The 26,820-nt window shown below is 32.9% G+C and overlaps 1 protein-coding gene across 1 annotated transcript; it reads right to left on the bottom strand.

Annotated features, from left to right (window-relative positions):
- Positions 1–211: 211 nt before the first annotated feature.
- LOC126978259 (uncharacterized) lies at positions 212–3,527 on the bottom strand. The gene is made up of 3 exons (XM_050827001.1): positions 3,435–3,527; positions 1,527–1,697; positions 212–700 (listed from the first exon to the last, which is right to left on the bottom strand). Exons 1-3 carry the CDS (start codon positions 3,525–3,527, stop codon positions 212–214), a joined length of 753 nt encoding a protein of 250 aa, XP_050682958.1.
- Between the last annotated feature and the right edge of the window lie 23,293 nt (positions 3,528–26,820).

Genomic DNA, 26,820 nt, shown 5'->3' on the forward strand with positions numbered 1-26,820 from the left:
GCTTATTAATTTATAATTTGTAAGTGTTGCATGTGTTTAAAATGATTAATATTTTTATTTAAATATCAACTTTTCCAATTATGTTTATTGTTTAATTATTCTCATTTTTGAAATGAAAATAGTTACAGATTCATTATATTACTTATGACATAACATACTAAAAAGTTTAACGACATAATAGGAAGAAAAACTTTAAAAATTACGAAACAAATTATCCAACTATGTTTGCTAAATTGCTAAAATCCGACCAGCCTTCTTCAGTTTCGTTACCAGCCCTTCTCTCTTTTCCTTCTTTCGGACCCATCGCGGTGGTCTTTTCATCTGGCATTACGGTAGACGTTTGGTTTTCTCCAAGATTCAACCTTTGATACTTCACAACTAAGTCCAAAATGTCGTGCTGCATCTTTAGTTTGAGTGGACTGGTTAAATTCTTCATAGATTTGCCAATATATTGTCCAAAAACGGAATCTTCACTAACCTGATGATTTAAAAATTCTCTACCGAGTGTAATGAGGATATCTCGCACGTAATTTTCACCTGCTTGGTTGTGGAGACTCTCTTTATTTTCTCGATACGAAGATATGTGTGGACGTTTGATCTTTTCATATTTTGGTCGCATTGCCGGAGGTCCTACGGCAACTGAAAGTACTTCATCATTTTCCATGTCATCTTCGTTTAATGGTTTTAAGTATCCCGAGGGCTGAAACACACCAGATAGATTAGTGACCATCAAATTTCTTATTTTTTTTTTATGCAAAAAACAAAGTGCCTTATGATTCAATAGAATAGCTCTACATAAAATAATCTACTTTATTTTGTTTTTCACTTTTTGTCATTTTCAAACGCCTGGTCTACAACGGCAACTCAAATTTGCCGCCACCTCTATGAGATATCTTTAAGTTTGTTCTCTAACAAAAACCAACCAAGAGGCTTCAGAGTCATAAAAAAAATAATTAAACATTTCTCGTATTATGTCCTATTTAATAAAAAAAGGATCGTGTGGTTTTATGAAACCACGATAAAACTGAATCTTTTTTTCACATTATAGACATTTAACTAAAAATAGCGTGGTGCACTGGCACAAATGAGTAATAGTTTATACACTACACGGTCAGCTGCTGCCACTATTGGCACCGCCAGACCGTCTCACGCGATATGCAACACACAGATGAAAAAGTTTGAGACGATGTAAAAAAAGTTTCACTTTAAAAAAATCTTTTAAAAGTCAAATTAATATTATATAATTTAACTTTTTTTTTTTTAAATAAATGTTACTTTTTTAAAACGGTCACTTTTAAGACCTTATAACAAAAGGATTGTCCACGGCTGCTGTCAACAGTGCGACTTGGTAGGTGCCCATTGAAAATCAGTATTGAATTATCCTAATATCAACTCCTAAAATGCTGCGTAAATTATCTCGTGATATCAAACTTTTATTTGGTTAATTTTATTAAATATATACGTTATCTTAATATTTATTTTGTCTGGTTTTCTTAATATTACCATAATATAGTATTTACGTTTACCTTCTTTCTTAGATCTTTTGGCCTCAGTGTAGAGTACCTTCGCTTTGTTTCAGCCTCACGCGGTAATGAGTGCAACTTCTTCTGATGCTGCTCAATGCTCAGCTCCCGAGCATGCCTTCTATCATCACGGGTCTGCCACGCTTCCTGAATGACATGAGATTTAAAACAGCACTATTAACTCTCCGAGCGGTAGTTAGTAACAAATATATGATTACCTACCACATAATTTTATTTATATAATCCATTTGGGGAATAAATCCAACCATTTATTTGTGTTAATATTATTATATGCAATTGGCATAGCCAGCATTTTGTAGCAGCCTCTCTCGAATGCTGCTCGAATGATTGAATTAATAAGTGAATAATAATAATAGTGACACACTTTTTATACAAATTATCTTGCCCCAAATTAAGCATATATAGCCTGTGTTATGGGTTACAAGACAACGATATATTTAATACAATATACTTACTTAAACATACATAAATTCATATAAACATACATTAATACATTTAAACATCCATGACTCGGAAACAAACATCCATATTCATCATATAAATGCTTGCACCTACCGGGATTCGAACCCGGATGAATGAATGAATGGTTACTGGTAATATTTTATTTCAGCAAAAAGGGCATTACTATTTTAATTAGACTGCTCATTATTTAATACATGACTAATTACACTTTTTAAAATTCATTAAAATAAAGATTTAAAGTAATTATTAAATTAATTAAGATTTAAAATTTAAAAGTACGTTCAAGTAAAATAACTACAGAGAAACATTTATTAATGTTAAAACGTGACATACTCGTACACCGTTGATATGAAGAGGTCTTTAATGAAGGTCTGTGTATGAGAGTTTATTATACATATCAATGAAATGACGCAAATCAGCAGCATTCATTGCTATGTAGACAACAGCAGAGGTTATGCCTCATACACCGGATTTGCTAACATCTCCCGGGATAGTATCGACGAGAACTGGAACAAATTTACTTTGAAATCGAGACTATGCCATGCAATGGCAATGTCTCGGAATGAGGCCAGCAAAATTTAGTCCACTTTAATTTTACTTTGACTTTTTGTACTCTAACTGCCACACACTTGTCTAATTAGCGTTGATGTATCGAGTGAAGTTCAGTTTCATCACATGGAAGAGAAGACCAAATTGGCCTTTAAAAAGCTTGGTACATTATAAGTACTTGAAGACAGATAATACTTCACTTCAAATCACCGCATGCAACTACATAAGGCGCAAATTCAGCCTCTCAAGGAGTACTATTTTTTCCGATGGACGGGCGTTCCCCAGTACCAGCTTCTTCCATTTGACCGCATACAACGAAGAGCGGCTCGAACCATTAACAATCATCTGCCATCGGCTTGATTGTTTGGCATTGGGTAGAGCTGTGGGGTCTCTTTGTATCTTCTACTGCAAACATTACATGTGGTGCTCATATGAATTGTTCGGGATGATACCACCAGCCGAATTTCACCAGCGGACATAATCAAAATGCGCATGTCCACCCGCATCATGTTGACATATGGCCATATCGCCATATCATCATCAGCCGGAAGACGGCCACTCCTGGACAAAGGCCTCCCCCAAAGATTTCCACGACGATCGATGCAGTGCTGCCTTCATCCAACGTATTCCGATGATCTTGACCAGATCGTCAGTCCATCTGTTGGGGGCCTACCAACACTGCGCCAATCGAGGACTTTACTGCCCCAACGGCTATATGTCCGTCGAACTATGTGACCTGCCTACTGCCACTTCAGTTTCGCAATCATTTGGGCTATGTCGGTAGCTTTGGTTCTTCTAAAGATCTTCTCATTTCTGATTGGATCTCGCAGGGAAACTCCGAGAATAGCTCTCCCCATTCCCCATACATTGGCCATGTACAACCTCCATTTTTGCCTCGCACAGCCACTTTGTGGAGTCAATACTGGCTGCGGTTTTTACAAACCAATACGACTTGGTGTTGGGGATGTCCATGTTGCCTAACCACTTCCCATCCAAATTTAAAATCAACCAAATATTTGACTGAAATTCTAAGAAAGCTTCAACCGAGTGTCTGACAAATTCGTCAACCAGAGCCATATATAATAATTACTTACAGTTAAAGCGGATGACAACAGCAAATATAAAATGGACCACTGATTGTCCATTCTGTTCACAAAATCGCAAAGCAATAATTAAGAATATTGCTGATCGCTGCAAAGTAATGTATTCATTTGTTGTTTAAACAATATGAGACAATGTAAAGTTTTATCAACAGGTAAATGTTTACATCAACATTCAGGATTTTCCACAAGAGCTATTTTCAGTATTTCAGTAAATATTTTAAGCATTAATTAATATTTAAAAATTTAAAACAGGCATTTTGAATTAATAATCAACACACACAATATGATGTAAAATATACAGGATGGTTTTTTGGGAAGGGCGTCGCTTCATTGTGTCTCTACCGCATTTATCATGGCGAGTGTTCTGAAGAGCTGTTTGACCTGATTCCTTCCATCTTCGTATGACATGCCACAAATTAGGATATCATCCTCACCATTATCATGTGTAATACAGCACTCCTCGTGACAGATGCGGTAGAACACAATGAAGCTGTTCATAGAGCACTGGGTCCTCGACAATTTGAGCAGCCGTCGAACGCCGGGTAAATGGTATGTATATGTGTACATAAGTATTGTATATGATTATTTAGAAACTCTAAGGAAACCTATATATACCTTTATGGTTTTAGTGTAAGGGTTGAGAAAGGATGTCTTGGGATTGTTGATTCAGGCACCCTAATGGACACCGACTGCTGATACATCTTCAAACAAAAATTTTATTTTTTAACTTTACCTACCTGATACAATTTTAGTTCACTACTTAACTTAGCATTTGGATTTTCAAATTCAAATATTTTTATTCAAAATAGGATTTATAATCACTTATTGAACGTCAAAATCTACCACCCATTCAAAAGAGACTGCCTCAGACCTGAGTAGAATGGGCGCAGTTTATAATTAAGAAAATAGTTTATGCTATAATAACCTTTCCCACACAAACGTTCTTTAACAATTCTTTTCGTAACACTTTTGTTTTGTACATTTTCTGGGATCATATTGTAGAAGCATATACATCGCCCAACAAAAGACTTACTAACTCGACCCAACAGAGTAGTAGGCATAACAAGTTTATGTTTGTTCCTCGTGTTAAGATTATGAATGTCACAGTTTCTAGAAAATTCCTCAATGTGCTTATGAATATACAAAACATTATCAAAAATGTATTGAGAAGCAACAGTCAAAATGTTTATTTCTTTAAATTTTTCTCTTAATGATTCTTTAGGACCTAGGTTATAAATCGCGCGAATAGCCCTCTTCTGCAGCACAAAGATAGTATTAATATCGGCCGCACTACCCCATAACAATATATCATAGGACATAATACTATGAAAATAACTAAAGTATACTAATCTCGCCGTATCTATGTCAGTTAAGCGTCTGATTTTCTTAACCGCATATGCTGCTAAGCCTATTCGCCAATCCTTCAATATGGGGGCCCCACTGCAATTTGGAATCAAGAGTAATGCCAAGAAATATAGCAGATTCCACTGGTTTTACCACCTCTCCATTTAATAAAATATTCGCATCAACATTTTTGACATTTGGCGCGGTGAATTTAATATATTTGGTTTTATGATTATTTAACAATAAGTTATTGGCGCTAAACCAGTACACGATGTCAGATAGAGCATTGTTTACTTCGTCATATAAAACTTGGCTACGTTTCACTTTGAATATAAGTGAAGTGTCATCCGCAAACAATACCACCTTGTGTTTTTTTTACATGATGTTAAATGCTAAATGGTAAAACACACTCACACAGGCACACCTGTGAGGCATACAGGCGGCACGACTGTTCTACTCCCGGACGTCTCTAACAGTTAACACATTACAATAAAAATGTACGTAGAAACCATTACACCTTACAGCTACCCTGAAACACTTGGTTCGTCGGATGTCCCATGTTAACATTCTTGGGGCGCGTCCGCTAAGGTGACGTATATAACTTTGGCAGTATATTTTCTGTTGCTATTTGTTACCTTCTTTTTAGATTATTTAACTTAAAGCCAAGGAAATAGAGATACTCGTTTTATTATTCATTGAGTTACAAAGTACACGCTTCCATTATAAACTATATTAGTAAATAAATATAATTATAATATCTTTTTATAAGGCGAAGGAATTCAAAAATATATATTAATTAATAACACAAAAGTCACTTAAATATTTTTTTAAACAGGTATCTACATAATTTTATTACGAAGATTTTTTTTTAATTTTTACCTATCCTCATTGACCATAATAATATGTATATTCATAATTCAAATTCAAATAGTTTTATTCAAAAAAGGATGTAAAATCGCTAATTAAAAGTCAAAAACGACTACCCATTCGGAAATGAATGCCTCACACCTGAGAACTACGGGAGCTAAAAACTCAAAGGGCTTCTCCATTTTGAAGTGAAACATCTAAATCGACGTATGGCAGAATTAAAAAAAAAATAAATGTGTACTTGTTTGTTATGATCGACATTAATGATTATAATTACTACATTTTATTATTATTTCTAAAACTGTCTGTCTGTTCGCGATAAACTCAAAAATTGCTAAACCGATTTTTATTCTGTCTTTACCAATGGATAGAGTGTTTTTCGAGGAAGGTTTTAGTATATAATTTGTTAAGTTTTTGCATACGTTGGCTAATATAGAATGATATGGAAGCTGGAAGCCATTAATGAAAACTAAGCCTAATCTACTTGAGATTTCTACTATTACGAGTATTAAATATTAATTCGAAATAAATATTAATTCACCATTGTTATCGCGTTACTAAGAATAGATTTTAATTAGATAAAAATAAAGTTTTTAATTTAATTTAATTGATTGAAGAAAATATTATTTAGGTGTACTTCTCATATATCGTGTTTTGTAGTACAGTACCTACAATACAGTTCCTTTTAAAAAACTACGTTTTAAAGAAACCGACTTTTCGAATCAAGAAAGCTGTTTGAGTTTAATATAACTCAATAAAGATTTAATTTAATACACCTCTTATACAAATCTTATACCTTTAATATTAATAAAATATTATTTGTATGCGCTACCCATGGGTAGGGTTTCATTATTCTTAAAAATTTTGAGGGGAGCAATGCCATGTATTCTGCATCGAACTAAAGAAGAATTACGTAAATTGGATCATAAATCTCAGCGTAAACGGTGCAGATACAAAAAAAAAAACGATCGAATTGAGGACCTCCACCTTTTTGAAGTCGGTAAAAAAATTGTTTTTTCCTTTGTTTGAATAGAATTTGAAACTGAAAGTAGGTATAAATAACATCTACTAGAAAGTCTAGATTCACAGTTATAATAATTAATACTTGAAAATTTATTGAAGTAGGCGTTACTTTGCGGAAATACATAATCAGCCAAATATTTTGAGTTTTCTTTAGTCTTAATTCCGCCAATAGTTATCTTTAATTCGACACGTGTTTCGCCTCTACACGAGGCATCTTTAGGAGATGTTGACTCGCCAAAGTCTGGCATTGTTTAAAGACAAATATTGGCGGAATTAGCACTTAAGAAAACTCAAAATTTTTGGATAATAATTAATACTTGCTTATTCCAATGGATTTATACATTAATTAATTGTGTACACATTTGTACACAATATAGTGTACACACTCCGTTTTTTGTACACACATAAAGCATCAAAGAGCAACTACTCTTATAATGTACAAAGGACTTATACTAAAAGTAACCTTAGGGTAAAAAACCCGTAGCATACGCCCGAAAAAGGGCATGTGAAGGTAACAACTGATTTTATTTACTTACAGGCGCAAAGATCAAAACTTTTTACATCGAAATCCTCTTTGTGACGAACTTAGGGTAAAGTTTCACATAAGATGTTTCACCGAAAACTTTGTAATTGTATAAAAATCAATATCGAAATTCTAAATGATCTGACGTGTATAAAGAAGGGGAGGGGAAGAGATACAATTGCGTTTACAACTTTACATGTTTAAATATCAATTTTTAAATGAATAGAATGCATACAAAGTGATAATAAATCGATAAGCATTATAGCTAAAAGGAGTCATTTTAGTCACATAGCTAGGAGGAGTTTTATTAATTTTCGTAAAAGTATCATTGCAAACGAGACACAATTTATTTTGTCTGTGCTTACTTAAATAAATAAGAATAACAATGTGTGTGTACTTATCTATGCACTATGAAAGTTAAAGTATGCTTTAACTAAGCTTCTTATGAGAAGCTTAAACTATTTGGAACACAAAACTCTGAGGTTCTATGGCATATTGGTTACCGATTATGTATTGACCATCATCATCATCATTATCATCATCATCAGCCGGAAGACGTCCACTGCTGGACAAAGGCCTCCCCAAAAGATCTTTTTTTTATGATAATAAGGGACGAGACGAGCATGACGTTCAGCTGATGGTAATTGATACGCCATGCCCATTACAATGCAGTGCCGCTCAGGATTTTCAAAAAACCCAAAAATTCTGAGCGGCACTACAATTGCGCTCGTCACCTTGAGACATAAGATGTTAAGCCTCATTTGCCCAGTAATTTCACTAGCTACGGCGCCCTTCGGACCGAAACACAGTAATTCTTACACATTACTGCTTCACGGCAGAAATAGGAGCCGATAGGAGCCTCCCACTGGTGGAGATCTCCACGACGATCGGTCCTGCGCTGCCGTCAGACACTGTGGTATTTGGAACGACATAGAAGATTTTACAATTACAATCTTAGTGGGTAAGTAAATATCTAAAGAATTGTTTAAAAACGTTTGTATGGTTAAGGTTAATTATAAATTGTATTGTACGATGCTTCAAAAATTGTAACTAAATTAAGAAATAAAAGGTCCACTGAGCTTCTTGCGCCCGTTCTTCACAGGTCTGAGGCGATGGTACTATTTCGTTAGGGTGGTAGTTTTCGACGTTTAATACGTGATTTTAAATCCTATTTTTAATAATATAATTTTAATTTGAAATATAGCAGAGGCAAATTCATCAACCACCTTCATGGTGTCGGAATATCAACGACAAGGTATCTTAAAAAGCAAAGACAGAAATTAAACGACAAGATAATACGCTGTAATTGGAAAGCATAATAGTGAGACAATAACTGCGGGGCAATAAACTAAGATATTTTTAATCCAGTGAATGACCTGCTTATCTATGACAATTATCAAATACACGATTTTTTTGTATGACGCAGCACCTTGCAAATGCTAAGCAATAATTAGTTTGTGGATCAAAACACTTAAAGCCATACAAATTGCCAGTGGGAGGCTCCTTTGCACCGGATGCCGGCTAGATTATATATAAGGATTACTGTGTTTTGGTCTGAAGGGCGCCGTAGCTATTAAAATTACTAGGCAAAGGAGACTTGACAACTTATGTCTCAAGGTGACGAGCGCAGTTGTAGTGCCGCTCATAATTTTTTGGGTTTTTCAATAATCCTGAGCGGCACTGCGCTTTAATGGGCAGGTCGTTTCAATAACAATCAGCTGAACGACCTGTTCGTCTCGTCCTTTATCTTAAAAAAAAAAGAAAACTTGGCATAAAGTTATATAGAGAATAAATAAAGAATATCCAAAATGTTTACGAATAGACGTTTTACTTATGATTTGCTTATTCGGACATATTACGATTCCCGCGTTTATTTGCAAGTCTGTTTGAAATTCCGAAAACTTAAGAATTATCATTGTATTGATAGTGTTATCAACGATATAGTCTACAATTTGCATATTCTTGGTTAATTCTCAGGTATTACTTTATACCAAGTTTATTTGTAAGGCCGTTAAAGTATAGGGTGATTATGATAGCAAGAGTTCACGAGTCCATTTACACAAACCTCCAACAATTCCTAGCGAGCATCTGTTTAAAATGTAAAACCATAAAATGCTAATGAAATTTATTCTGAACACATCAAACTTCTAAGTGGCATCGTTTGTATTCGGAATGAGGCAGACTTCTGATCCCTACCACAGTGTATCATTGCTCTTGTGAGTTCAACTCTAATGACTAATGCGTTTCGTTGTTGGTTACGTAGAAGAATGGAATTACAAAAGGCATGGCGTCTGTAAAATTCCCGCTCACACACAAACGAAGTCAATATTAATATTATATGCACACCGGTACAGATTGCCAAAAAAATACGATTTTTGGGTATTGGTTGGTAAGGGGCTCCTGTTTCCGCAATTAGACCGCTTAATTGGGTCCATTTTGCGTGCAGTGTTGGCCACGATTTTTGGGTTTCATGATACATGACACCATAATTCTAGTAATCTATTCCTTTAGCGCACAGTCTTGGCGAAATTTATTAGGAGTTACATTAAGAAATTTTATTTAATTAGTTATAATGCAGAAATACATCTTATATATTTAAACGAGCAATTCTTGTGTATATATAATCTGAATCTCGGAAACGGCGATTTTCATAAAATTTAGTATACAGGGGATGTTGGGGGCGATAAATCGATCTAGCTTGTATTCAATTATAATAAATGTAATTTTATCCGTGTTTTAATGAGAAACAGCTACAATAACATTGGAATACAATCGCCACTATATACAAGACTATAATAGCTAAGATGGGATTATGTGATCCGGAAAGCAGAATACCCCGGTTCAAATCCAGATGTCCTATTAGTTTTTTTTTGTTCAAATTTTGTACATTTTTAATAATCCGAGCAAGGCTCGGTCGTCCGGACATTAATTATTAATATGAGCTATTTTTGCTAATAAATATTGACCTTTTAAATATATATAGATTAAAAAAATCTCAAGTTAATTTTTATGTTCACACATAAGTAGCATTTCTATATACTTCTTACAAAATATAATAATTATTTTTAAAATATTATGTCATAAAGTACAGTTTCTGTCGTTAGTCAGTATTTAAAGTAGAAAAGGTTAATTTCCTCAAGAATCAAATTATATGTTTTTCTGACTGTACTTTGAAATAAAATTCGAAGATTAATTTAAGTTCGTAGAGTACTTTACTTTGTGTTACAGTGTTAGTTTTTCCTTATAACTTGCATGTATTAATAAAGTAAAGGCCATTTTTTTTCTTTTATAATAATTAAAGGCAAGTATTGCTATAATAATATTATTTTTAATATAAAAACTTTAAAAATTGCGTAAACGGTAAAACGGCTGGATCATATGGCGTTGCTTAAAGACGTCGCTTCATTGAGTGTCTTCTCTCTCGTCTACCGCATTTATCGCGGAGAGTGTTCCGAAGAGCTGTTTCATCTGATTCCTGCCGATGAATTCCACCTTCGCACGACACGCCACAAATTAGGATATCATCCCCACCATCTGGATGTGTGGCCATCCTCCACAGTGCGGTTTACAAGGAATTTTCTTCCACGTACAACCAAGCTGTGGGTAGAGCTTCCTTGTGCCATGTTTCCGGAACGATATGACATGGGTGCCTTCAAAAAAAGCCCTATCAAGGTGTGTTTGATTAATGTAGTGATTAAAGGCAGGCAACGCTCTTGTGATATCTCTGGTGTTGCAAGAGAATATGGTGCGGTGATCACTTAACATCAGGCGACCCGTACGTTCGTTTGTCCTCCTTTTCCAAAAATAAATAAGTAAAACACTAGTTATGCAAATAATACATAATTAAATAAAGTCGTTATCCATCAGAGCTAGGTCTGTGTCAATACTTCAAAGAATCGCAATCTATTGTGAATATAACGTTTGTGACATGAAAAATTGTATTCAGAACTGTACGTTTTAAATCATATCCAACACAAAGATTTATTGCGATGCAAGCTTACTACTTGTAAATTCTATTTTATGTCTTTTGAAATATTACTTTGAAAATCCAATCTTATGTTTTCCATTATCTTCTCTATTCTTATTAATTGGTTATAGCTCCTGGAGAAAACGAAAGACAGCTGATGACAAACTTAAAATGTGTTCATCAATCAAGTAATCAAATTTCACGTTGCCTTTCAGTTAGATATACATTGTATTAAGAACTTTTATGTTTTTCATTTGACAGGCTCGAAGGACCAAATAATACTTTTACGTTTCTAGGTGGTGGGTAAGTTAAGTTTATAATAATGTTCTTTAAAAATAAATTAAACCAGTTGCTGTTGTGAAAGGGACTTATGTTATAGTAACATAGCTATGAGAAAAATGATAAGCCAACACACCAGATGTGATCCCACAAAATTTCAATTTAATAACCATTCTTCTTATAACAATAATTCAATTATCAATCTTAATGTCTAAACTTTTCAATTTAACTATTCCTTATTAGTTTCTTATAATATAATAATATTTTGTCTGGACCATAGATGAGACTATTTAGATATTTTTGCCTTTGCGATTATAGTGCTCAAGTGGATCCAGTAATATCTTGTCGTTCTATAAAAGACTTTGTACTTGATTACATATACTTGAATGATGCCTCTAGCGCAGCCTCGTGTCTCTTCAGTTTCCATACACACAAAGCAAAATTTCGAGAATTTTACGTTCTGCATAAAATAAGATTTAATGTTTTACTTAGTACGATGATCGCTTTGAAAACTAACGTAAACCCAATGGACACTTCCAAACAAATGCAACATGAATATAAAATGTATGAAAATATCGCGTTCGGAGAATTTGATTATTTATTCGTATCGAAATTCCAAACCCGAAATTCCACACGTTAATTTGTAAAATAAAATACATGAACGTTGACCATGTAGAGTTTCTCATATGAATTTTGTGTATTTGAAAGTGGAAACACGGTGAAAAAGTTCGAAAAATCGAAACGTAAAACGAATACGTGCCACTTAAGTTTCCTATTGTTATCAAATTCAATGTCCGATAACCCCACAGATGTAGTTATGTAGATAAGCATGTATGTGTATCATAGGATGATTTGAATCAAGAATATTTTGTTCTTTCATTCAAGTTGAGCGTGCGAACGGTGGTAACGAACAAACGAATATAAAATCACTGTATTACGTTACTTCATTCCGGTAGCGGCGGTCCATTCCCAGAGGCCTACATTCACTTTGAACACTGAAATATTCCAGTTTTATTTCCCTGACCTGAGGTTTCGCGCCATTGTAAGTAGATCCACATGACAAACGATCCTCATGCATTTTGTAATGTTGACGGATATTTTATGAGAGAACACCGTGTTCTGTTTTACTGGTCTTGCTTTCATAGTTAGATATAGGAAAGAATATAGAAAGAGCGCATTCCTTGAAATCATGCCAAAAAATATAATATAATGAACTTGAAATCCTCATCAATAAATTTTTGTACTGATAAAGAATATATGTATTCGTGTAAGACATTTAGTATTTAGAGTTCTAGTATTTTTGTTGCATCACGTACATAATATTATATTGTAATTAAAATGATTTGTAAGCCGGCGTAGCAGTAACTATTGATTTCAAAGAGTGGAAATGAGTCTCGTGCCACTTCTTCTCATTAAAACGCAACCTTTTACGAAGTGGTAGTAAATGTAAAAAAAAAGAAAACTTTTGACATTCATAAGTGTCATTTCCTTAAACTACATGAATCAAATGATTTTAATCTGATTTGATTTACACCGTCTTTCCTTTAGGTATTATGGGCTTGGTCAGCACCCACGACTGAACATTAAGCTAAGTTTGATTTTTTAAATTATGCTCAACAAAACTTCGAGTTCGATTCATATTAGATCCAGTTTGGTCTATTATAAGGAAAAATAGGAAAACGGTTGACCCGAAAGGCATCCCTGCAACTTTCCCCTAATTCCATACCTAAACGCTTCAAATTGTACTTATGACGATTTTGAGCCCTTCGAATTCAAAGAGTAAGCTGTTTTAAGTCTAATAAAAGTAAAATAAAAATATATTATATACATTTTTAAACCGCATTAATTTTGAATGAATAAACCGATTTTTCACGCAGTTTTCAGTCAACTTTTCCAAAATAAAAAAACACATCAAGAATTTTTTTTCATAGTTTTTTTGAGATTTCTCAAAATCTACAGCCGTTCAAAAGTTTTAACAGGTACATACATCCATATACACACAAACATACAAATAGTCCTACGGACACCATCCCGGGAATAGTCAAGTAAGCTTCCTAGGCCAAATAAACGTTAAGATCTGGTGAAAACTCAATTTTGAAAAACGGGGTAAAACCTATAACTTGCCGATATTTGAACATTTTCAAGCGGGATAACTTTTGGCTAGCTCGAAAATTTATGAAAGTATTTAAATTTTAAAATGTATTAAATATTGACACGAGAGTGGGTCAGGGATTGGAAATAATACTCCGCTTATAGGAACGAGTCTTTATTTGCCGTTCACTTTTTCTGAACTTGCACTTCGCCGGTCTGCCGCTGTTCCTCTTGTGGGCGGCGGTACCTTCAACGCGTCACACCGTACCGAACACTAAGTCTCTTCTATCTTCTTCTTCTTGGAACACTTCCACTTTTCACTGCTTCTTCGTTTCTTCTTCTTCTTCTTCTTTACACTTTCGAGTCAGAACTAGAAATGCCGTAGGCCACGCTTAGTACGGCTTATATACCCCCGGATCTGTTCTATTTTCAAAATGATTCTCCCATTCCATCTTTAAATTTTAATTGTACTAGAAAATTCCTTTAACTATTTTTATCCTGCTTACACATTTTCCATCCTGAACTTACTAGAAATTTCCATTAACTTTACAAAACCCCAAAAGTTCCAAACACTGGTAGGTGTATCGAACCCGGGTCTACAGCGTCTAAAGTAAACACTTTTACGCTAAAGCTACGAGTATTGCTGACGGAGCTCTTGAAATTATCAATGTCTTGAAGTTTGACAACTCTCGTCATGTACGTTGCTGCACGATATGACGTTTGACAACTCTCGTCATATACGTCGAAGCGTTTGCTACGCGACAATATTGAAAGAATTCTCTAAACATTAAATATTTACGTGTACGTCTCATTTCTGGATAATTTTTTATAGACTTTTGAATTCGTTAAATTCAGACGTGTCGTATTTCATTTAATGGAAAATGATTAATTAATAGACAAACGTTTAGGGGGGTAATAATGTTGTTCAATCTATTTTTATCCCTTTGGTATATTTGAAATTCTGTTCAAATACATCATCCTGAAATTCATATGCAACAGTTGATATTTAAACTGTTTAAACACGTAAGTAAATAGATAAAGTATCAGATTAGATGTTTATAATATTAATAGTAATTGATTGAGGATTAAACATATTTCGTTTTTGTATTAAATGAAAGCATGCTTTTAGTATGAACGTAAAATAAAAGTATCAAAATCACTGATGAAAATAAATTGTTGAGGATTTCAGTTTTGAAATTTTAACATTAATAACAAGGTTTCTAATATTTTACGAGATTATTTATTTAAAGAAGATGAATTAATTATTGTTTAAAAAAATCATGTGAGAATGCGTTATTGACTAATTATTTAAACAAAGTACGTACATCGTGTACATGTAATTTATAATATAAGAAATTTTTATTATTATAATTTGCGATATTTTTATCAAATTTATATTCATTCACTCCGTCTATTTTTATTCTTACTCGATATTGCGGTATAGACAATTATTCGTTTACGTCTGTTTTATATTTTTGTTCATTTGATAAGTAGCCTTTGATGATATTCTATTTTTTCGTAATTAAATTGTTATTTATAAGTTGTAAAATTTATTTTAAGTAAATAATATTTCGGTTTTTGTTCATGGTAATTATCAACGCTGCTACATAAAGTTTTCTTAAACGTGATGTTCATTTCAAAAGATGTTCAAGTTCAAGATGAACAAGTTCAAATTATCAACAATTTTGTATTAGCTGGCGTTCGGTTGTTATCAGGTTATTATAATATACTAGCTCACCCAGCAAACGTTGTATTGCCGATATTAAAATTGCGATACCAAAGTAACTGTTGATCGTAGATGGGTGAAAATTTGAAGTTGTATGTATTTTTTAATGCTGACTCATAATCAAACAAATATAAAAAAAATGTCAAAAAATTAAAAAAAAAATCGTGTGGACCACCCCTAAAATTTAGGGGGATGAAAAATAGATGTAGTCCGATTCTCAGACCTACCCAATATACACTCAAAATTTCATGAGAATCGGTCAAGCCGTATCGGAGGAATTCAAAGTTTAACACCATGACACGAGAATTTTATATATTAGAGAGAAGAAGCTATGAAATAATAAATGAAAATTAGAAAAACTTAGTAGTGAGTGTTGTGGAACACTCGGTTGGATCGAAGTACGTTTCGTAGTAAGTATATTATAACTGATAAACATAATAATATAATATTATTGATTAACAAATATAAATTAATTAATTACCAGCGTCTGAGAGCCGTTAATAAAGCAATTGTGTGGTTTTATGAAACCACGATGCGAGTGAAAATTTTACAACAAAATAACATATTAATATCAGAATAATAATAGAAAGTAAAAAAGACGAATTTACTATATTATTATATTGCTTTAAAAAGAAACTATTTAATCTCCTACTGACAAAATCGTACTATTCCATAAAAGACTTCTTTTCAGATACAACACTCAATTAACATTTTTTTAAATATCATTTTACTTAGTTTAATTACTTTTTACCAATTTCAATTATTATATGTTATTTCAAAATATTCAATTATTGATATATGTATGTCAATTAACTATCATTGTGTATATATATATTTGTTTGACTTGTTAGTAATTACTATTTGTATGCGGGCAAGGAATGGAGAACTTTTATTGTGATTTGTAACATCTATGTATACCCATGACTACAAAATGATCTTATCTTATCTTATTTTATCTTACGCTTTGCTTATTCATAAAGTAAAAACGATTCCTCTCACTAGAAACCAGAGCTTAAATTTGTTATACTCTTTTATACTCAGCTGTAATGTGACATGCAATCGATGGACGGGGTGACACTAACAATCTAGTCAATCATATTAATTTTTTTTTCGCCTAACCAACTGTTTGCCTAGCCCGTACGGTCTCTTTCAAGCAATTTAAAAGGAAATGAGGTTGATATTTTTGGTTGCTGTAAACATAAATAGTATACTTCAATTCATCATATTACATATACAAAATGGTTTGATTCGTTTAGTGAAAATTAAACGAGATGAAAGATTCATACTCATTTCAACGTTAAATTTAAAACCAGTTCCGAGTCTTGATTTATGAAATTATTTCTTGATTTATTTGTTTGCAATTGCAACACAAAAGGGAGTACGTGGTAAGTCATTTTGTGGTTTTATTACAATATTAACGATATAATGATATTTTTTTTTCATTATACATAATGAAATACTGTAGAAATATCCACTACAAGAAATGTGGTGAAACCTGAATATGGATACTTTTTATTAAATTTTTTGGTTAGAGCGAGAGTCAATCTCGTTACAGAATTCGGCGAGTCAGTATCGAGTTGGTGTAAGCAATTTTACGTCACCGATTAACCTGGTAGTTCGGTCGGGGGTTAGCGTGGGCCGATTCGTCGTTAGAGTACGCGTATCACACCTAAAGTTGAGGACACAGTACAGTAATAGAACAGTTCTTTAACTTCATACTACAAACTAACCAATATTATAGATTATAAAATATCATATCAAGCAACTGAAATGGAAATGGGCTGGACACATGATTATTAACATGAAATATACTATCTTAATTAAATCATAAATTAATTATGTTTCAACTAATATTCTTAATATCTCATTTGAGTTTACTGAGGTGGAAAATATCAAACGAACTAAACTTAATATTAAACGTTTTATGTAACCGAGTAATTGTACAATGTTCTGCATAATTGTGACGATCCATATAGCCGAATGCTTAGTGACCCTGACTACAAAGCTAGAAGTCCCGGGTTCGAATCCCGGTAGGTGCAATCATTTAAATTATGAATATGGATGTTTGTTTCCGAGTCATGGATGTTTATATGTGTTTATGTATGTTTAAGTAAGTATATTGTATTAAATATATCGTTGTCTTGTTCCCAAAGTACAAGCTATGCTATTTTGGGGCAAGAGAATTTGTGTAAAAGTATTTCAATTATTACTATTAATCAACGGTACCGGAGGAATAGGAAATAAGCATGTGTGCTAGAGCGTCTTTTTGAAGTATAAAAATTTTAAGAAATAAGTCCATGCAAACGAATTTGTGTGCACAGCTCGTCTGCGATAAAACCCGCTTAGTTCAGTTATTTAGTTCCAGTATTGTTGGTCGATACAATTTTTGAACAATGAAATTCTTTTTGTACGAAGTTTTCACTTCAGAGATTTGACCTGGTCAGGTCGTAAAAAACTGGTGTTTTCAGTCATTGCAGTGCCGCTGCCGCTACAGATCATATAACATGTAAGACGGAGCTTGAAAACTTTTTATTTTTTCCATAACATAATATAATATCGAATAATATTGTAATAGGACCGACCGCCCTAAGGCTATTCAATAATAAATTTTATTGTACGATATTACATTGTAACAATATTTTTACGAAAAAAAAAGGAGCCCTTGCTCTTGCGGCCGTTCTTCTGGTCTGAGGCATACACTTTGGAATGCGTTCCCTATTTTACATAAAAATATGTTTTTAAGCTTCAAAGTTCTCTTAAATATCTGTGAGACACAAGTATCTAGTGAGAATTTTCTTTAATTCACTCGAACCTGCAGTTTGGACGTCACCTTCATTAGTTTAAATTATTCCCATTTTCAAGTAGGTAAGGTCATCTTTATAATAAAATAAATCAACAATGTCACATACATCCTTTTGTAGTTGTAATTTTCTTGTTATACCGTTATTAATATTTACTATCAAAAGCATTAAAAATTTAAATTCTTGATTATCTAAGAATAAACTTTATAATTGGCTAAATGCTATGGTCATAAGGCATTCATAGACAAGAAATTCTAATAATAGTTGTACTATGTTATATATTTGCATGCTAGGTATAGTGGTAGCAAAAAATATTATAAGGTCATTATTGTATGATAATACAATTTTAATGTATACCATGTTTTATGCAAATAGATTATTATTATTTTTTTAATTATATTATATTTATTTATGAACTACCAACAGAATTACATGTGATACATTAACATTAAACAAGTCTTAGATGCTAGGGATACACATAATTATATTTATAGGCAGTTACAGAATGTACACAAATAATAATAATAATCCTTTATTCAACTAATAATATGTGGTACAAAATGTTTTTGTGCCCTACCCTCTGCGATAGGATACCCTGAGTTGCAGAGGCTCGGTCCTTCCGAAAGGCTATCCATTATTAAACATAATTAGCAAACTCACTAAAAAGAGGTATGTGTGTGTGCGTGTATGTGTGTGAGTGCGTGTGTGTGTAAGTGTGTATGTGTGTAAGTGTGTGTTGCTGTGTGTGTGTGTTTTTTTTTTTTTGTGTTTGTTAGTATGTCAAACTGTGCACAAGATTAAATAAATGTTAGTAATTGAATATTAAGTTTTAATTTTAAGAACATTTTCTGTATCTTCGTATTTTAATACTATTAGCCATGATTTTAAAGATTTTGTTAACGAGAATTTATTTACTTTACTTATATTTTTATTATATTTACTGAAGTAGTTGTAAGCGTATGCCGAATTAAATTCATACTGTGACTGAGCAAAGCCTGTTTTAGTGATTGGAGTACGAAATGTGTTTATTCTGTTATTATCATTAGAATTTATATTACTTTTGACATGAAATCTTGAAATTATTCCATAAATATATTGCTGACGGACACTAAGAAGTTTACTCTCTTCATGTAATTGGTTGGTTGGGTACCTAAACGGCTTATTGAAAATTGTTTTTAGTAGAATTCTGTGCGCTCGTTCTAATTGAAGCATAAACGTTTTGCCAGCTCAACCCCACGCACAAATGCAATAGGTCATGATTGGAACACAGAGAGATTGATACACCATCATTTTATTTTTTGTATTATAAATGTGAGCCGTCCAATTAAGGTGTTCGTCTAGCGTAACACCAAGGTATTTTATGGTTTACTCTTTGGCTAGGATGTTACTTTTACAATAAGATCGATTGTTTTTCCGGTTACAAGGATACGTGTGTATTGGGAGAGTAAATTGTCCGTCAGGATTATTTCTGTTGGAGATATTGAAGCACATATATTTAGTCTTAGTAGTATTGACAGTTAGTAAACTATTTTCCAGCCAAGACGTGATTTGGCTCAATCCTTCTTCAGCTAACGATTTCACGTCATCCCACTGATTTCCATGAAATAAAACCACAGTATCATCGGCAAAGCAAACAATACGTCCTGATGTGGGAGAAATCTTACAAATAGGGTTGATGTAAGCTAGGAATAGTGTAGGGCCCAAAACACTTCCCTGGGGAACTCCATAGTCAATGGTGATAACATCACTAGTAAGATCGCTCTTAATACACTGCTGTCTTCCATTAAGATAATTTTTGAACCAGTCCAAAGCTATTCCTCTAATTCCCAAATTGGAAAGTCTGTTGAGTAAGATAGGAATTGAGACTGTATCAAATGCTTTTTGCAGATCTAGGAAAACGCCTATGCATTTATTGCCACTATCTAGGGTACTAGTGATATATTTAGTAACCTCAAGTACTGCATCCAGAGTAGATCGATTTGACCGAAAACCAAATTGGTTTTGCGCAAGTAGCTTGTATTTTTCAAGAAACTTGGTTAATCTGATATTAACTATTTTTTCCAAGATCTTACTAAAAACAATCAGCAATGATATGGGTCTATAGTTTGAAGCAACTTTTTGTCACCACTCTTATGAACTGGAATTACAACTGCCTGTTTAAAAACCTCTGGGAAAATGCCACTAGAAAGACTTGAGTTGATTAAATGAACAAGCGGTTCTAAGAGTAAATTCATAAATCTTTTAACAAAATAAGAGTTAATTTTATCATAACCTGGAGCACTTGCTGATTTAAGTTTGAGGATAATACATTTCACTTCGACAATATCAGTAGGGTATAGCATAAGAGATCTGAGAGGATTATTTGAGGCCGAATACAAGTCGTACAAAAAGTTAAAATTTATGTAATAAGTAAAGGCTAAATAAAGTTATGTAAATTTTAAATTTATATAATGAGAGGTATATAAAAAATTAAAATACAAGAATAATAATAAAGAAAAAAATATTCACAATTTTAATATCTATGTTATATCTACCGCTGCAGAATCAAGTGTCTTAATTAATTTATCTTTAAATTTTATTACATTATCGCTGAACAGGTCAATTGACTTATCTTTACTAATAACTTCATTATATAGTCTACTTAATCGGGGTATTAGGGAATGATGACCGAGATTGGTCCTGTGGGATGGGTACGTAAAAAGTGTAATAGAATGCCGTGGAGTACGGGGGGGGGGGACGGAGGGTACCTTGATGCATATTTGACTCAAAAGATCAGTGTTATTTGTGATGCCGTTGAGGAGCTTTAATAAAAATACCATATCATGTATTTTCCGTCTGTCTACCAGTAAGTTCAATTTGAACGGTTTTAGCCGCATGATATATGGTAGTTGCTTGTCTTTTCCAATGGAATAAAATAAAATTATTATTACTTTATAAAATATTGTTGAATACCTAACATGTATGCATGGTCCTTCATTTTTATGATATTATTATTTTAAACTCATATGAGTTTATTTACGCATACACTGATACCCATAACATAAGTTAGATATCCCATGATAAGATTTGATATCCATATATCAGAACTTCAATGCAGTACTGTTTATTAAAGATGAGTATATTTTAATATGTAGTACCCACATATATATTTTAAGTGTTTTGCACCTCTGATTTCATGAAAAAAGTCATTATTATTATCCTTACTAGTCATACAAATTTTTACGTTTATCAACATTGTATTTAGTATTTCCTCAGAAGATTTCGACTACAACGCTCTTAATTCAACGAGTGTTATCATTAAGCAAATCATCCGTTATCTATAGCATACATAATAGTCCAGGATCTAGGGTTTATTTTTGTCAATTGATCAGTGTCAAGCAAATTTTCCGTGAGTAGCTTCATTTGTATGAGACACCTAACTTTTTCTCGAATAATAATTTTTGATTGTGTTAGCGAACAGGGTATCTATTACCAGAATCGAAAGCCGAAGTTTCGTCCGAAACGAAAGAACGACGAACATCAAATTATATCCTATTACCAAAGTACTTCGGATCCGAATAGTGCGGACGGATTTCGTTTCGGAACCATAGCTATAACAATAAAAAGTAAAGTTGTAATTACCACCTTATTAATCTGAAACAACGAAAAAGTTAATGTCAATTGGATTTAGGAATAAGGTAAAGGAAAGACTAACGGCCGTTCCCAATAATCAGTCTATCTATTACTTGGGATAAAAATCGTAACTATCGTTGACTTTTCTCTCCCAATAAACTTATCGACTGTAAATCACCTTATCCGAACACGCTATCTGTCAATGGTGTATAGTAACGTATAGCTTACCAGCGATAGAAGTTTTGTATGGAAATTGCAATTCACGTGTCCCAACATGAGGCGATAAGAATGACTTATCGGGTATATTGGGACAGCTTCATATTATTGACAGCTAATCATTGACAGTAGAAAGTATTCATTTATCTCTATCTGTAGATAGTGTATTGGCCGTTAATGTCTAATCAAGAACTTCGTATCGATCTACGGATCCAACACACGTTCGTAATAGGAAAATGTACGATCCGTCAACCGAAACTTCGTATTTCGATTTTGATAATGATGATTGTGAAAAAAACACTATTTACTGGTTGTTTTTGTGAAATCGCAAGATCATTATCTGAATTATTCGAAAAATTAACAATAAAATAGAAAATAGTAACATAAAATTATCTATTGTAAATATAACTCTACATTTATTTTAGTTAAATATCACACCATCATTAGTGTTTTTATTTAATTGAAAGTTATATTAATAATGGTTAACTTAAGCTAGCGTTATTTTGTTATGATTAATACATGTATGTTGTTTGGGAACCAATAAATAAACACATAAATATATTCCATGAAGAATCTTGGTCCATTTAATTCTAAAGATTGAAAAAAAAAACTTTATTTTAAAGGTTAACTCCAAAGTTAAATTATATTTATTTAATGTGATTTCCCCAAATTCTGAATGAATACTGATATAAAAGGCATAAAAGACATTTATTTTCTCAAAATTGATTCCTTTAGAATTCTTTTTGATGTCATTTCTAAAAACTACTAGATACTACTACCGCTTCGGAAATAAATGGCGCTCTGAGAGAGAAGAAGCGGTGCAAGAAACTCTCCCAGCATTCTTTTTTTGCGCTCTTTTCAATAAAAATATACAATATTGTACAGTCATTTCTATCGATATAAAATAATCACATTACGACAGAGCCATTTTTTTATATAACATTTAAAGTTATTTATAGATAATGCCTGAACAGTGGCTGGGACGTTATTATAGAAGTGTATACATTTACCCTTAAAGCTATTATGTATCTTATGACGCCTATTAGAATTAGTTACAAGCAAACCCTCATTTCTAGTGTTATAATAATGAAAATCACTATTAAGAGCAAAAAGGTGACGATTTTTGTGAACGTATATTAAATTTTCATAAATGTACTGATAATGAACAGTCATAATATTTATTTCTTTTAATTTTTCTTTGAGAGACTGTCTATAACCAAGCTGATATATAGCACGAACAGCTCTCTTTTGCAGAGCAAACACTATATCAACGTCAGCAGCATGACCCCATAGTAAAATACCGTACCTCATGATGCTGTGAAAATAACTGAAGTGCACTAATCTAGCGGTCGCAAAATTCGTTACTCTATAATCTTTCTAACTGCATATGCCGCAGAGCTGAGTTTATCTGCTAGATGGGCAATATGTGGACCCCACTGAAGCTTTTTATCTAATGTGATACCCAAGAAGACCGTAGCGTCCACAAGTTCCTATCCCTGTTCATTTTTATGTACGTTGGTTTGTACCACTTGTTTTTTATATTTTTATATTATTCCACTTAAAATGTTTACAGATTAAATTTGTGAACACACTCTGTCTATTTCAAATTCGAACTGAGTACGAACGTAACAGATTGAGGTCGTCAATATTAAATATTTTTGTTGTTGGAAAAAATGGACATTACGTATGCATTGAAATTGTGAGGTTGTACACGCTGGTAAATATCAACTGAAACATGTGAAAACATTCATTCCGGTAAGATCAATAGTTTCTTTATATTACAATATCAATACATATTATAAAACAAAGTACTCCGCCGTGTCTGTGTGTCTGTCTAGTCGCGGTAAACTGAAAAACTATACCATAATAAGGGGTGTTTTTTTAGAGGTATAGAACTTTAAGTTGGCATTACTGTTCAAGATGGCGACTGATTTAACACCTGTCAAGTGATTTATTCTCAGTTTGGTTTGGCAATTCATCATGAATAGGACTCACGCCTGAACAACGCTTGCAAATAGTGTAACTTTATTTCGAAAATAATGGTTCTGTGCAGAATACGTATCGCGCACACGTCCATTTGATATTATTATAAACTAAAAACTAAAGTATATTTGTATACGCATTTGTATACATTAACGATATTTGTTGGAGGTGTCGCAAAAAAATGTATGTATGTATGCATACCATTATAATGTATGGTGTAATTATGAATCTTATATAGGTTTACAGAAAAGTCCAAAATGGTATATGTCTATCTCTAAAGGATAACATACTTACAAAAATTGGCAGTTAAAGAAGCGGTAATGTAAAAGCTGTTTACACAAACACGATTCTAATAATAATAATAAATAATAAATATCTATTTATTTTCTAATCCTTATCATTTTATTACTACATATTCGGTTCGAATCCCGGTAGGTGCAAGCATTTATATGATGAATATGGATGTTTGTTTCCGAGTCACGAATTTATATGAATTTATGTATGTTTAAGTAAGTATATTGTATTAAATATATCATTGTCTTGTAACCCATAATACAGGCTATATATGCTTAACTTAGGGCAAGGGCAATAATTTGTGTGAAAAGTGTGTCAATATTATATTATATTATATTAGAAAATCATTAAGAATTATATGATTTGTTTATTTTTTAACTGATTGCACATTTCCGATTGAGTCTACATTATTCCCGATTACTTACTTAACTGTTTCTTCTATTGACAGAACAGCGTCTGTCGAGTCAGCTAGTCACTCTACATAATAATATAAAACAAAATTTTCTGCTGGGTCTGTCTGTTCGCGATACTTGCCAAAACTACTGCACCGATTTTGATGGTGTTTTCACCAATGTATAGCGTGATTCTCGAGGAAATTTTTTAATATATAATTCATTAAGTTTTTGTATACATTAACGATATTTGTTGGATGTGTCGGAAAAAAATAAGCCGTCTGAGAGCTTTCAATGAAAACGCTATCTTAGCCCTTTTGAGATAGAACTAAATAATATATCGTGGAATTGTGTATCTTATACAGAACTACAGAAAAGACCACGATGACATATGTCTTTCTCTTAAGAATAACAATAATATGAACGTCTTAATACTTAAAAATTGGTACAAAGCGGTAATGTAAAAGCTTTCACAAATACGTTATTAGTCCTTAACATTTTAAATAAGTTTGATATTTTACTCTTTTACACCATATAATAACTTGATACGACACGACTCTCCTCCTGCATCGTCTTGCCTACTACAAACAAGGAGCGGTAGTTGAAGGGTACGATCATTCAGAAATACGATTTTGTTTCAGTTTTAACTAATTAAATAAGAATACACATTTCCGATGGCCTTAGACTACATCTTATTTTTTTCTATTGACAGAACAGCGTCTGTCGGGTGAGCTAGTATAGTATTTAAATGAAAATGATCGATATACTATTATGAGCTAAGTTTTATTTTGAGCTAAATTAAGTCGTTAGAATCGTTATGACACCAGTTTAAACAATAAAATGAAAATATTCAGTTTTGGTATATCACATTATGATGATGAGTTATTAAAGACTTGAACATGTGAATTATTACTAATTGCAAATCAATACAAATGAAAACTGTAAACTGTAAAGGGAGGATAAAACTTGCTGAGCTTCTTGCCGGTTTTTCTAAGAACAAGTCCTGCTGGTAGTCTCTTTAACCGATGGCATTAAAATTGACTTTTATAAGTATACAAATATATAAATGAAAGAAAAAAAAGCAATAAAGTGGTTTTATGAAACCACGATGCAAGTGAAACTTTTTTTATTCACAAAATAACATATTAATATCAGCATAGAAAAATATATATATATTCATAAAATAAGAATATAATGAAGGTAATCAAAAAGCCTTTGTTTGAACCTACTCTCCCTCTCAAGAACCAGAGCTTAAATCTGGCTCCATAGACCGCGCGGACAAACTGACTTGAAATCAGTACTTGACATTATACAACTTCACCGCTACTACAATCGGCCGCGGAACTCCCGAATCGAATACGATGTATGATAGTTGGGAGAAAAAATTGGTGGCTATGTTGTAAAAGTTTCACTTTAAAAAGAAACAGGCCATTTCAAAATACGTGCAAAATGCAAGTGACAAGCACGCGTTGTCCCCGTGTTGCGTAAATGATTTTTTACAAAACCTGTAACGGAAGGCCGCCAACAACAAACAAATTTAGAGTGTCGAAACGTGCCACTGTGATCTCGGAAATCAGGCTAAAAAGCGATCTTTCCGTGAGGTGAAGTAAAAAATATTTTTGACTTGTTTTGATTTAATAAAGCAAAATTGTTTTATATACGATTCTATGAGTTTATCCGTCTCTTTGAATTCGCAAATTTGAATTCAATAGTAGCCAGTGAATAGAAGAGTGAACAGCCGTATTTCAACGTTCGTCCCAGTGAAGTGGCATCGCGTGATTTATATAAACTTGTTCAATACTGAAAGGCTCTCACTAAATGTATAAATTGTGGGGCTTGGAACTGAGAGAACTGCGGATTAAAATTGCTTAGAATAGTTCAATAAAGAACAAAGGAATTTAATTTAGAAGAATCTAAAAAAATGTGTTAAAAGTAATAACGAATTTGAAAGTAGAACAGCTATTGACAAGAAACTTGAAATTGTACTTTTAGAATGCTTGAAGCGTCGGGCATTTCTTATTGACATCGCAATTCCGTGTGATGA

This window comes from Leptidea sinapis, chromosome Z (genome assembly GCF_905404315.1).
Source record: "Leptidea sinapis chromosome Z, ilLepSina1.1, whole genome shotgun sequence".
In the NCBI taxonomy this organism is placed as follows: domain Eukaryota; kingdom Metazoa; phylum Arthropoda; class Insecta; order Lepidoptera; family Pieridae; genus Leptidea; species Leptidea sinapis.

What these genes read in the sequence shown, in the direction of transcription:
- LOC126978259 (XM_050827001.1), bottom strand. Translation starts at nt 3,527, where the DNA reads ATGGACATCCCCAACACCAAGTCGTATTGGTTTGTAAAAACCGCAGCC. An exon ending in GCGAGGCAAAAATGGAGGTT is followed by an intron (nt 1,698 to 3,434) that starts GTACATGGCCAA and finishes GAGAGTTAATAG; the next exon opens with TGCTGTTTTAAATCTCATGT. An exon ending in CAAAAGATCTAAGAAAGAAG is followed by an intron (nt 701 to 1,526) that starts GTAAACGTAAAT and finishes GGTGTGTTTCAG; the next exon opens with CCCTCGGGATACTTAAAACC.